The sequence below is a fragment of the Simochromis diagramma genome, unplaced genomic scaffold (genome assembly GCF_900408965.1).
Source record: "Simochromis diagramma unplaced genomic scaffold, fSimDia1.1 OVJJ01000413.1, whole genome shotgun sequence".
NCBI classification, from domain to species: Eukaryota; Metazoa; Chordata; class Actinopteri; order Cichliformes; family Cichlidae; genus Simochromis; species Simochromis diagramma.
In genome coordinates this window covers 3,941,707-3,955,967 of record NW_024386948.1, presented here as the reverse complement: position 1 = coordinate 3,955,967, position 14,261 = coordinate 3,941,707, and the positions used below count along the sequence as shown (strand labels likewise).

The 14,261-nt window shown below is 41.2% G+C and overlaps 1 protein-coding gene across 1 annotated transcript in view; it reads left to right on the top strand.

Moving 5' to 3' along the window:
- Positions 1-14,261, top strand: part of LOC120737498 (astrocytic phosphoprotein PEA-15) — a 51,824-nt gene that overhangs the window by 35,961 nt on the left and 1,602 nt on the right. Inside the window, exons 2-3 of the mRNA XM_040038247.1 lie at positions 13,611-13,785; positions 13,905-14,060. Coding sequence (XP_039894181.1) covers positions 13,614-13,785; positions 13,905-14,060 — 328 coding nt within the window. The 5' untranslated portion in view covers positions 13,611-13,613. The remainder of the gene's footprint in view (positions 1-13,610; positions 13,786-13,904; positions 14,061-14,261) is intronic.

Sequence of the window (14,261 nt, the reverse complement as noted above, 5' to 3'; positions counted from 1 at the left end):
ACTGCAACAACACGGGAATAGAGAGAGAATTCAACATTAACGAATCAATGTTACGGAAGTGGGGGAAGCGCAGTTTTTGGCTTTCCCCATATTTCAAAAGTGCTTCATCTCTTTGCTATGACTGTCGCCCGGCATAATTTGCAGATGATAATGGTTGTAGCCGCTGCAATGCTTTCAACCAAAACAGGCGCAGCTTGATGACGTCATCAACATGCGCTGTCGCGATAGAGCGGTATAGTCAAAATCTCTATCGTTGGCCAAATTTATATCGTTTCTATCGTATATCATTTATATCGCCCACCCCTAGTTCTGAGACCCTTTACAAGCACTTTAACTTCAAAGGTAAATCTGTTTCTGCTTCAGTAAATACTTAGCTATCATTTAGACAGTAGCTGGGATTATGAATAAAGTGATGAAATTGGATATCTATGCAAAAGAATTACCAGTGTGTCACCCATCTGATCATCAGCCTTTTTTATTATCTCCATGTTGCAACATGTGGCTCATATGTTCATTACTGATTGGGAAACACTGGGAACAGTAGATTTGCAACAACTGTTTGATCAAACAGGAACCAAAATGAGCACAGATGGAGAATTACTACTAAAGTTGCCACAACTACCTCAGTAAAAATGAAAAAAAGGGAGGAACAGCCGCGTATTAACAGTACGGTATCATTCCTTAGCTCAACAGGATGCTGCAGTGTAGCAGTGGTGGATCAAGCTGTTGCATGGCGATGCGAAGCGAATGCTGGTTGATCCCTGCAGTGACCGGACAGCTTTTCCTCCTTGTTTGATTGCCATCTGCCGGGGACGGCCGTTTGTTGTTTAATATTGGATAAGAAACATGCAGAGAGGCAGACTGGCTCAGTTTAATGCCTGTGGCATCGAACACTGATCAATTTCTGACTTCTTACTCGCCATAGAGATTCTGCAGTGGCTCATAGAGGCTTTACAGCATGAGACTTTTATTGTGTGCTGGCACATTCTTTGTAGTTACTTCCTGAGTAACTTTTTGAGCAAGTTTAAGACAGGTCATTAGGTTTGTATTTATGTGATTCATAACAGTCATGTTGGCTATAAAGTGGCAGCCTTCCTTTCCAATCATGCTGTATAATGACAGTTTTTTTGCATACTTAGTATTTTGTGTCTGATTTCTTTATGTTTGGGGATGTTTATATGTATATATGTTTTTATAAAGAGAAAAAGGCATGTTCTGGAGCTCTCCGTGCCACAAAGTTTTGTTGGCATGGCCATGACTGCGGTAAAAGCAGTTGTAACCACTGACATGAACTCTCAGCTGCCCAGTTTGTCAGCCTTGGTTTTCTTTAAAGTCATTTTTGCTGATTTTATTTTCTTGTTGTGCTTAGTCCTGTTTCTCACTGTAATAGTTTCTTGCAGGCAGACAATAGTTTATCTGTAAATGTAAGACTGAATGTAAAAGATGGATGTAGTTACCGCATCCGATCTTAATCTTGCATTCGCTCTCATGGACATCAGGGGGTGTCTCCTGCGGTTACTAAATTCAACTTGTAAATCTGCTCACTCAATAAACAACAAATTGCTTTATGTTTAAATGATGTTAAATAGAACATTATGTTTATTTTGTTAATAATAGTCTCGATTAAAGTCAAAAAAGGAGAATAAAGTAGGCTTTGTATATCTTGTACATAAGACATTAATGTTAATTCTAAAATGAGAATCGATAGTTTTCAATTGGATTCACTATTACAACATAGGAGAATAGCTGAGTTTTTGGGGTGTTTTTTGTGCCATCCCTACTAAAAAGCTTCTGCAGGCACCACTGGTGATGACAAATACCAGAAACCACATCCAGTAAAATACTAAAACAAACAGAAAAGCTACTTTGTTTCTGTCTCCACTCAAAATGACTTCATCACTCCGCTCACACGAGGAAACATCTTTCATACATATGTAAAACCTGCTTTCACAAGAACTGAGAGCATAAGTAGCTGCTAATCAAATGCATTTAACTAACTGATCATCAGCTCTGCTTAGGTTTCCAAAAATGCATGATAACAAACCACAAGACTTCTGGAACAATGCCCTTTGGAAGGATGAGACCAAAGTGGAGATTTGGCCATAATGCACAGCACCATCTTTGGAGAAAGCCAAACACAACATATCAACACAAACTGAGCATGATGGTGGAGGAGTGATGATTTTGGCTTGTTTTACAGCCACTGGACCTGGACACCTTTCAGTCACTCATCTGACTATAAATATCTCTGTAGATTAAAGTATCCAAGAAGCAAATGTGAGGCCATCTGTCTGGTTGAAATTGACCCAGTGATCAGGACAATGATCTAACTATGATTTTAATCCATAGTTAGTGAGTGCAGATATATAGGAATAAAAACACAACAACACCAAAGCAGGTGGGTTGAAGTGAAATGCTTGAAAGACAAAGTAATTAGCTATGTGCTCAGAGATGCTAATTTATATCTGTTTTGGGTGGGAGGGAGATTTCTGACCTGAGATGTAGATTTTGGAGGCGGACATTTGCTGTGACCTGCAACTGTGAGCTCTTCTGCCTCCCACTCCATGATCCCTTACCTCCTCCTGCTCATATGAGACAGAAGATGCTTTACTGTACTGAGAGATGTGAAAAAAAAAGCAAGATATACAGAGAGGGAAAGACAATATGAAAGAAATGCATTTAAGCTCACTTAAACCTTGGTATGCTTTAAAGTAGCATTGCTCAAATTAGACGGAGATTACGTCATGTAATTATATAATTTTTGGGATAAGAGCCATTGCTCTGTCAGAATAGGCGCTGCTCTACGTGGAGCGCAGAAGAGATTTTTGTAAAGTCGTTTATGAGAGATTTAAAGATGGAGAGTGGGCGGGACTCCTACTCTCTGCCTCTCAGTGCATCTGAGTGAAATAGAAAAAAGTCCTGAGAGAGAGAAAGAGATGAGGGGAGGTCCTGAAAGGTCAGGGTAATGAACAAGACTGAAACCAGCTCTTCTGCCTCCCTGAGTAAAACAAGATGATAAGATAAGTGATAGCAATTAGTATTTTTTTTTTTATTATATTTGTGTCCCTGCCACTCTGGTTTCTAGGAGGGGACCAGAGGTTTCTGAGGGGTGGGTGAGTTTGCTGGTTGTTGCTGCCGGAGGTCATAAAGAGGGCGGTACACAAAAAAAACCTCCTTGTGACCTTGGTTTGGTCACTAGCAAATTGCCGCAGTCACCAATTGTTTACGCGGAAAACACAATTTTATGTGCAAATACTCAATAATGGTTAGGGAAATGGGAAATCTTTACTTTCAAAGTAAAAGTTGTCCCTTGTGGCTGAAACTAACACACATTCAAAGGCAGCTTTGACGGTGAGCGGGCTCTGTGTCTAACTTGTGTTGCACCTTTCACTGTTTCACTACCATTTAGCAAGTAGCTGGTGGGTGTTTATAAGCCAGACCTTCTCCTTGGCATCCATGCAAACTATTGATGAAAAGGTTTTTGGTACAGCATTGTGTATCGCTTTGCAACTAATTTCACCTTGTGACTCACAGCAACCACTCTCAGTTGGGCAATACTGCTTAACAGCTGATGCTTGCTAGCTTGTCGTCAACTGGTCTGGAGGCCTAAAGTTTGACAAGGAATGACTGACAACCTACTTTGCAATATGATCTTTGGGAAACTAACTTAAGAATTGCAAACATAGACGCTACAACTGGAGAGAAAGATGCTAATGTACTGTATCGTAATTTCAGAAGCATATTTAGTTGATAGATGAAAGATTAATATTCAAAAGTAATCTTTCACATCAACTAAGAGTTGGATGACTGTAATGTCTGCACAGTGAATTTGACACTAGCAGACAACAAGTTCTTGGCTTGGTGTAGGTAACAACATCTACAAACGTGGAACCACTTCACTTACTTCAAATATCTCATGTGCGTAACCTGCGGCTGTGTATCTTGTGGCTGAACACATTTCCCAGAGCATAGATGGTGGTCTGATCTCCACACTTTCCAGCGCAGGAATGGTTGCAGAGCAAAGTGATTATTAGAATTACTGCATTGCCACCAACAAGTTAAACTGAAGTTGATATCATGTCAGCCCAGACTAATATTTGTCTGTGTGTTTGTGTTCAAGTATTGTTGCTTTTTTTGTGCAGTCTCCATGACCATGAGTAAACTACTTTAACGGGACGTATATTTATTGTCTGCAGCACTTATATTCAGACAAAAAGAGGTGCACGATCATGGCAACCAAGAAAACAGCTTTAAAAGAATTTAAATAAACCACGATCTTTTTCTACTCGCAGGCATGTAAGATGTTTTGAATTAATAACAGATTGAAAATAATACAAATGATGCGTAAAAATCCGTGATGTGTATGACTCGTTCGACTTGGCGTGAACACTGAAATGATTCAGTCCTCCACCAACCTCTCCAACCTCCAAATGTGAATGTTTTCTCCTTTTAAAACTGTAAAATAGTTTTTTTTTTTATTCTATGGACACGATTTAGCATTTATGAACTGAAAAACTAACTTCTGAGATACAAATCAATAGAAAACAGACCATGAGTGTATCACGTAGTGCCCTGAGAGTGCCTTGACTCATATGACTCATACTAATAAAAAACTAGTTCAGGATGTCTGTTTGGGATCTGTGAGATTTTGATGTGCAAGTGTCGATAATTTTCTTTGAGCTCATCTTTCTGAAAGGTCAATGAGCTTATGCCTTGGGAGTCAGGGTCTTTACCCAAATTGTGCTCAAAGCTGGGATCACATTTGTTATTTTAAGCTGCAAGAAACCTGGAAACCGATGGACCATGAGCTGGTTGAGCTAATATATCACTGGCATTGTGGTTTATTCAAAAGATTTAAATATTCATGTTAAAATTTAATTTAAATATTTGATCAAGTGACTCGTGAAACTAACGGACACGTTATTTTATAATGACAATATTAATTAGTTGCAACCCAAAGGTTTGAGATGTATCATAAACTTATTACCATCTGGCAAACTCACAAGCTAACAGTGAGTTTATTGCAGCATTTACACACCAGCAGTCATCACGATTTCATTAGTGTTAACATATTAAAAAACATTCAGTAGAAAAAAACAAACGAAAGAATGTGAAGTATTTTAATATTAATACACTCTCTTCAGGGGTACCCAATTCATACACCTGATGAAGATGTAGGGGGACTAACAGCAATAAAGACAAAAGGCAATATCTGTGTGAGGGAGCAGGAGAGCAGGGGTGGGGGAGGAAATGGAGTGCTGGCAAAGATAAACCAGTTGCACAGTTTGAATAAATTGCATAGAGCGGAGTCTGTTTCTTGTTCCAGATCTCTGTCAGAAAGATTTTGAGCTGCAATCCTTGTGGTTCGGTTGCTATGGTAAAATCTAAAGGCTTGTCTCCAAGCTGAAGTCCAGCACAGTTGTGTGTGCGCTGTGTTTGTGCCTGCGTGTGTATTTGAAAGAGAGATGGACAGAGTGTGTGTGTGTTTATTTGCCTTTGATACAAGGAGCCACACAGGAGACGTGTGTGTCATGTCTATTGATCGTATGACTGTCCCAAGGTCACAGTCAAGAGATGAGCATCCTCACGATGTCTCTTTGTGCTCACTTGTATGTGTCTGAATGCATAGTGCTAACTTTTTCCCCTGTATTGTATTGGTCGCTGTCTGTATTTCAAATGGACTAAAAAAAGAAACTTTTAATACGTTAACTTTTGAAGGGTTTTTTTTCTTAACAAGTCGATCACCCCTGTGTTTTTGTGGGCTTTTATTCTGAAAGAGACTTTGTCTCTCTGTAATATTTTAAGGTCTTTACCTTCCAATATAAAGTGCCTTGGGATAAATGACATCGTTATGAATTGGTACTATAAAAAAAATTTTAATTCAATGTACGAACTGATTTGAAGCAGAGGAGGGGGAGAGGGGGTCTCGGCCCTGTCGCTAGGTAACAGTCTCCAGGCCTAAAGGCAAAGCCAGGCTTGGTTTCCATGGTGATGTCATTGGTGAATGGAGTTTGGGTGGTTGTGGTATACATATACAGTATACGTGTGTGTGTACGTGTGTGTGTGTGTGTGTGTGTGTGTGTGTGTGTGTGTGTGTGTGTGTGTGTGTGTGTGTGTGTGTCCTAAACAAAGGGAGCAAATGTAAAAAAGAGAAAGAGGAAGAAAATGAGGCCTGTAATGGAAATCATAGCAGCAGCTTTCAGTTCATGGTCTTCTGCGTTTGTATCAGTCGGTATCTTTGTCTTCTCACATGCTGCCTCGTGTTTTTGTACAAGATACCGATCAGCTGCTGCTGTGTCTACTCCAGGACAAATCGTGCGCACGCATGTTGTCGAACATTTATGGGGGGAGAAAGAGAAACAGTAGTAGTGGGTGAGCAGTATGTTGTGTCTGAATGGATAATGACCTGATTGCACAGCAGACTATGGGAGGTGGGCAGGGAGAGGGGGTTAACAGTTAACCGTAATGAAGTGGAAGAAGCCTTGCTGCTTGGCTTCTATTCACACTGAGAGCTGTGGGAGAGCAGTCAGGACCAAACTATGGCTTGAATTGTTTTTGTATAGATTCAATAAACACCAAGAAGGGACATCAGCTGCCAAAAATGCATCCTTGACTGCAAGTTTGTCCATTGCTATAGCTAAAAGAAGAATCCTTCCATATGAGGCCATTTGTATTGTGCGCTGTGATTGAATTTAATCATTATTAATCTTTGGTTCTCTTCCAAAATGTGTCTCTTATCCTGCCTTCCTCCCCTCTATGAGCCTGGTTCTGCTGGAGGCTTCTTCCTCTTAAGTTTTTTTAGCGTTTTTCCTTCCCACTGTTGCCAAAGCGCTTACTCATAGGAGGGTCATCTGATTGTTGGAGTTTTCTCTCTATTATTGTAGGGTCTTTACCTTACCCTATAAAGCACCTTGAGGCAACTGATGTTGTGATTTGGCGCTATAGAAACAGACTTTAATTAAGTTTAATTGTAGCTATAAAATAAGTAAAGAACACACATCAGGCACAGCACAGACACTCTAAAGGAACTTACATCTGGTGGCGTGCATGAGATCTGCCAATTGGATGGGTAGAAGGGTATAAGCTGAGTCATCGGCACAGAGATCAGCTGATCTGCTGGTATCGTAGATGAGCTTCACTTCACGACTTGCCTCAACTCTCAAAATAGAAGTGCGTCTTTCTTCTCTACAGCTCTAGGACGCTGCAGCGTGCGTCGCGCTCTCCAGATACTTGGAAACAAAACAAGGTGAAACGTTTTGAAATTCATGCAAAATTCAGTGACGGCTGAACGCTCTGGACTTTTGGCTACACATGTCTGCATACAGGATAAGAGAGCCTGTGTCACTAGATACGACTAAGCTCCGGGGCCTCCTTTGCACAGTGTTTTCAAAGTTGCCTAGTTTGGATGATTGCACACATGAACAGCCATAGGGTAAAATAATCCGCTCTGTCTACTGAATAATCTCAGACTGCTCCTGTAATTTGTTTATATGCCTCAAATGATTGTTTTGCATTTCCTGTGACAGGCTTGTTTTGCTGTCCACGGAAAAAAAACCAGAGCCAGGAGCCAGTTAGGTTAGCTCAACTCAGACTGGAAACGGGGGAATTGAATGCAGTGACTTAGTAAGCATAAAAGTGAAGGCAGGCAGATTTCTTGGCAGTGATACTGATGCAACGCGTTCTCAACATGTTCAGCTATTCATGTAATAACAAACAATATTAATGCAACGTAACTTTTAATAACATAAGCTCCAAACCTCCTTTTGCAAGTCCAAATCTTCCCTTTGCATAGTTGATTACAGCTAAATTAGATTTGCTGCTCATTCAAATGTTTTGCCACTAATTACTTTCCATATATTCGCAATATAACTTGAGTTTTAATTACAAAAATACCGTCAGACAACCTATGTCTAGCTTTCTGTTCCAGAAATCAGTTTTTCTTGTTCAAGATCGCCTGCAGGCCTCTTTAACAATTAAGTGTAGTGACAGTGCACACAGCAAATAAGCTGACAGAGCTATTGGACTTTGTAATTATAATTTCAGTGACAGCTCTTCCTCCTGCTCGCGCTTTCACATGCAAACACTCGGGCAGAGCAAGAGCGAGCGAGAGGCAGCAGACAGAGGAACGAGCAGACAAAAGCATGTTTGTGTTCATGAGAATGTGAAGCACAGTGGGTCTCTATGTATGGAAGCAGTGTCAGGCTCGTCCCAGAGAAACCAAGCAAAAAGGGGAGGGGTTGCAGTCAGGGAGGCTTTAACAGACTCTTGTGGTTGGAGCATGGTTGCAATACTACACATATATAAATGAAAAACAGTCTTTTACTCTTTTACAGGGAAATCAGGGACTCTTCAGTAGCAGAAAACTGATCTTTTGTGGCGTTCAGCTCAGTAGTCAATAACATGATGAAGGTGGTTTCATTCATCGTCATGGTTTCAGTATCAGTTGTCAGGCAACAACGAGCCTCGATGCTCCGACCAAGAAAGCAGTGTCATCCTTAGTTAATAAAAAAGCGTAACATGTTCATTGAGACTTTTTATTTTTTATTTATCCATCAATTGAAAAGCATGCACTTGAGACCATCTGACATCTGCAGACTTTCAGCTTCAATTTAAGCAGTTTTATGTTACAATATGTATGCATTGAAGCAGTTGTATTTTATATACAGTCCCTCGTTTTCAGACACTCAAAAATAATTTGAAAAACTAACAAAAATTTTAATCAAAAACAATTATGTTTAATGCAATGGCTGCCTGAAGTCTAGATCCCATGTACCACTGTTCACATGAGTTCTGGACCTGCCTGTACAACAATTAGAGTGCAAAATAGGTCATGCATACTATACTGTTATAATCAGCTGCAAAAAGTTAATAAATTTGGCACAATTTTTACAATATTAGGAAAGTTAACTATCTTGCATAAAGTAAAAGAAATGAGCTTCCATAGTTGAACGAACATAAGGTGGTGATCGCTGAGAGCACAGAGGGAGCTAAAAAGAGAAAGAAAAGACATTAGGGAAAGTAAGAAGGGCACACATCAATAAAACGACAATATTCAGTATTCCTTTATTTGTCTGTAGCAAGCCCAAGACTGCACATTTTCAGTAGGAATAAGAGTTAAAGGCAGCAGAGAGTCAGAGGAATGTAAACGGGGTGATGGGATAGAAACACTAAATGTAGCCACTCCATCCATTCTTGTTTTGTTTTGCCATTCTCATATAAAAGTACACAAAAGCAGCGCCAGTCCATTGTGGTGCAAAACAGGGAGCAGGCAGGGCGACCTGGGTCGAGAGAGGAGGCTCAGACACACACACACACACACACACACACACACACACACACACACACACACACACACACACACACACACACACACACACACACAACTACAACCTTCATTCTTTCAATCAGCTTCCCTCTGTCATGGGCACAATTCACAAGCTCATGAGCTGAAGCATACAAGCATGCATTCACTTGAGCACACACACACACACAAACACACACACACAGACATACACACACACACACACAGTATTGAGACCCTCATTGTATTCAGTGGAGTTAAGGTGCATATTCCTGCTCTCTCCCACGCAGAGCTTTGTGTTGATTGAGCAAGTTGCTCTGGTTAGAGAGGAGATGAATATGACATTTAAGACTGAAATAACACACACACACACACACACACACAAGCATGCACGCACTGTAGAAATGCTCTGTCATCATTGTGCTCTCGCCCCGAGGCTGAGATCAGGGTTCTAATCCAAATGCAACCATTAGCCATTAGAGAACAGACAAACAAATGTGACCTTAAATCAGCCTCTGGGACGATTACATTAGCCATTATATTTGCTCTGAGGCTCTGCGTTGGCCCACACATCGAGTGCTGATTTGAAGACTTAGTCGCTCTGTCAGTATCTGTTCATCAAGTCACCAGCTGTTGACTCTACTTTTTTTTTCTTCTAGTGTGCATAAAAGGTAACAGGTTACTTTCTGAATGATCGAGCTTAGAAAGTAGTGCATGTGGTGTTGTAGTTTCAGGCACAAATATAACGCCCCCTTTGATGAGGCTAGGATGATATTGCTGTGCAGTGAGATGCTGTTGCTTGAGCAAGCAAAGCTGCCTCTACGCTACGTAACGCTCCACAGCGAGTGGGGGCCCTCTGGTGGCAGCGGTAGGCAGCAGCAGCACCGTTATATAGGTCACGCCGCTGATCATGGAGCTCTTCTGGGCTCTCTGTATGCTGTGTTCACTGTGATGAGACTGAGGGGATCAGAGGCAGACAGACCTGCGTGCCAGTGCCCATGATGCACTGCACAGAGCTGCTGCTTCTCGCCAGCTGCATGTATCCCAGGGACAAGCGACCGGGGGGGATGGGACAGAAAGATATCAAATGAACAGTTAATGTTTAATTTTAAGTATAATTATGTTGCACTTGTAGGATTTATAGAAGGCCCTGCTACAACTTGTCTAACTCCCCAAAGTTGCCCAAAGTGTCCCAGAGCAAAACAACAGATCCTGTCGAGTTCCCAAAGAGACGTTTTTTTGGTTTGTTTTTTAGGTGACCTTAATCATTTCAACAAAGCTAATCTGCAGCCTCAGTAAACTCTCTCAGGGACAAAGGAATCTCTCCAGGACTTTGGAAATCCTGAGGCAGCCATGTGATTGGTTGGAAAATGCTGGAAAAATTAGCATTGGCAGCCCACTATGTCTCAGCCCCTCTATCTTTGTCACCAGACTTCACAGTGCAAACCAGGGAGAATTAAATGTGTGTGTGTGTGTGTGTGTGTGTGTGTGTGTGTGTGTGTGTGTGTGTGTGTGTGTGTGGCATTTAAAAATGTCAAACCATGTTATAAGTAAGCTGCAACAATTAAGAGTGAGCTTACTTGTGACAACTTTAGTTTACCTAAGAATTAAGATGATACACTCATCATTTGTTTAATCAGGACAAAAATAATGCGTGTATGTTAAAATATATATAATGTGAAATGAATGCTTTTCCAGTTTAAGGTCTGGAGCTTCCATGGTGTCAAAGGCCGAGAGGCACGTTACACCCTGGACAGGCTGCTAAACTATTGTGGGGATAACACTTAAAGACAGACAACTATTTACATTCGCATTCACACCTACAGACACACCTGCCTGTGGGAGGCAGGAGGATTATCTGGAGGGAACATGCAAGCTCCAGATAGGAGGACCTGCTTGGTGAAGTGCTAAGCGCTTCACCACTGTGCTCCCAAAAAAACAGATACATTCATGAATATAAATATAAATATAAATGATTTATGTCTGTTTGTTCCTCCCTCTCTCTTCACGTCATGCAGATCATCGCTACACAGTCATCTGAATATGAAAGTGCGTGCAAATCCCTCGACCCAAATATGATAAACCCGAGATATGATTTACAGTCTCACTATAAAAGCTTGCATTTGACCTCATGGTGCACTTTCTTTGCTTCCTCTAAACCAGCGGCGCTGAGCGGAGCAAACAGGCTGCGCAACATGTCTGACACACTGTCAGTTTATGTCTCTGTTTTACTTTGTGTGTGTGTGTGTGTGTGTGGGGGGGGTCCCTTTTTTCACACACTCCTACACACTGACACACACAAAAACAAATACCCTCATACTATGTCTTTGTAAGAACAACCTTAACCCTAAAATCCTTAAAACGCACGCTCCTTTGCCGCTGGTGTGATCTCTGACCACAGCATGCCTGTGTACTGAATCTTCTGACCACTGCTTACATTTCATGTCAAAGCTGAAAAGAAGCAGATGTTAGGAGAAGGAAAAATTGTGAGTCAAAACTGTTAGCCTCAAAATCTGTTATTCAAACTGGTATTGAAGTAAAACATAAGGAAGCACAGCTTTATTTTAAGTGTAAATAGAGATGTAAAAAATTACTGTCTCGACTCTGTTTATAGAATTTCACGTTATCCGCCCAGAATGAATATTTATTACATCGTAGCTCCAGTGGATTACATAATAATGTGTGTCAGCTGTTCCCAAAGTGTGTGCTGTCGTCCCCTTGTGGATCATGATTTCACAGCAAACGATTCATAAGATGATGTCCTCTACTTCTGATCTGGAGCTTATATCTTATATTGGGTGGGGGGGATGCAGCTCTGGCTGTCATTTCAGTGCCAGGACATTTTCTTTTCAAATCTGGGTATACACTATAAGCCATAATATTAGGTACACCTGCTCAACCCCTCTTCTCTCTGAGTTTCTGCAGAAGACGACCCCGGGTGCCACTCCTGTCAGCTCAGAACAGGAAACAAAAGCTGTAATGAACACAGGATCGTGAAAACTAGGCAACAGATGATCTGAAAAAACGTTGCCCGGTCTCATTCTCGATTTGTTTCTCCTGTGACGTTCAGATGGTAGAATCACAGTTTAGTGTACAACATCAAAGCATGAACAGGAGATCCACATCATGGATGCGCGGCTGACAAATCTGCAACAGATTGTGATGCTGTCATGTCAACTGGGACCGAACTCTGAGGAGTATTTGCAGCATATTGTTGAGTCTTTGCCATGAAATGTTAGGACAGTTCTGAAGGCAAAAGGAGGACCACGGTGGTATTTGCAAGGTGTACCTATTTCTCTGGCCAGTGAATGTAGAATCCTGCACACAAACTGGTTTTTTTTCCCCTCTGGTCTCCTCCCCAGTCGAAACCAGGAGTCACATGTTTAGCCGCAACAATTTCAAAGTCCTGAAATTGTTGGGTTTTCTCTGTTTTCCTTGAATAAGTGCAGGGTCTTTACCTTACAATATAAAGTGCCTTGAGGTGACTGCTGTTGTGGCTTGGCGATGTATTCATAAAATTGAATTGAATTGAACTGAAACACAGAGAAAAGCCAACAAACAAAGAAACTGTCATTTTCAGTCATTTCACTAGGGGGAGACAGTCACAAAGGTTTGCATAAGCAGGAGTAAGAAGTGCTTTTGTTTTGCATCCATATTTTACACCCTGCAAGAAGAAGCTGGTGTTGACCCCGAATAAAATGCAGTGCCCATATTCATTGTTATCATTACATGTCAGATATCTTCATTTATGATATTCTCTGATGTATTTTTAATCGTTTTCTGGACAAATGGGAGATCTGCGAAACCTATATGAAATAAAAAGATTATCAAAAAAAATCCATCGACTTGTGGTGGAGAAAAATAGACTGAATGTTAAATAAAATCCTCCTCTGGGTTAAAAGATCTTCCCTTTGGGGCCTTCTTGTTATGGTTAAAAGTCTGTGTTTTGTCCAGATTGGTCCTGTTTTTTCTCTTCAGTCAGTCTCCTCTTCCAACTCTCTGCTAAAAACCAAACTCTGGCAGCAAATGACCTTAAAGAAAGGAGATGACTCTGTGTCTTTGTGCTTTTCCATCCCACCGTGACGGTATGCTATTGTCATCAGCTAAGTTTTTCTCGCTGTTTTCCATTGTGAAGTCTGGGAAGTAGGTGGGCTGCTTGCTGCTGCTGCACACAGCAATATTAGATTGAGATAATTTAGGAACCTCTTTCTCTCATCGCTGTAGGTTTTGTTCTTTCGCGCTGCCATCGTTGCAACTTAACATTATTTCAATTCTAACCTTTCTTTCTCTTCCCTCTTCCCGTGACCAGACCATGGCGGAGTACAGCTCTCTGCTCAGCGACCTGTCTGAAAACATCACCAACGAGGACTTGGAGCAGCTCAAATCTGCCTGCAAGGAGGACATCCCTGAGGACCAGAGCAACAACATCACCTCCTCCAAAGAGTGGTTCAGCTACCTGGAGAAGAATGACAAGCTGGCCCAGGGTGAGAGACATAAATTAGATCCACTTCTTGTTATGGTTCTTTTCATGTGTGGCTTAAATTGATGTCAGAAACACCTTTATGAGCCAAAAAATCTCCTCTAATAATGCTTCCTAATGCAGATAACCTGTCGTACATCGAACACATCTTTGAGATCTCACGGCGACCGGACCTCCTGACAAGGGTGATCGAGTATCGCACCAAAGTGCTCAAGATTTCTGAGGATGATGAGATCGACACCAAGCTCACACGCATCCCTTCGGCCAAGAAATACAAAGGTAGCACGCTCTGTCTTAAAAATTGAGAAAGTTGAATTTGTTTATTTGAAAGATTGTTCCCTGTTTGGTTTAATGTTCTCCCAAATCTGATCTAGTTCTGCTCTCTAGTGGCTCAACCGAATAACTGCCTGAACAGCTTCTTCAGTGATCTTCATTCTCAGTAAATGTATGAAACGGGCTGATCTGCTCATAAAATAGATT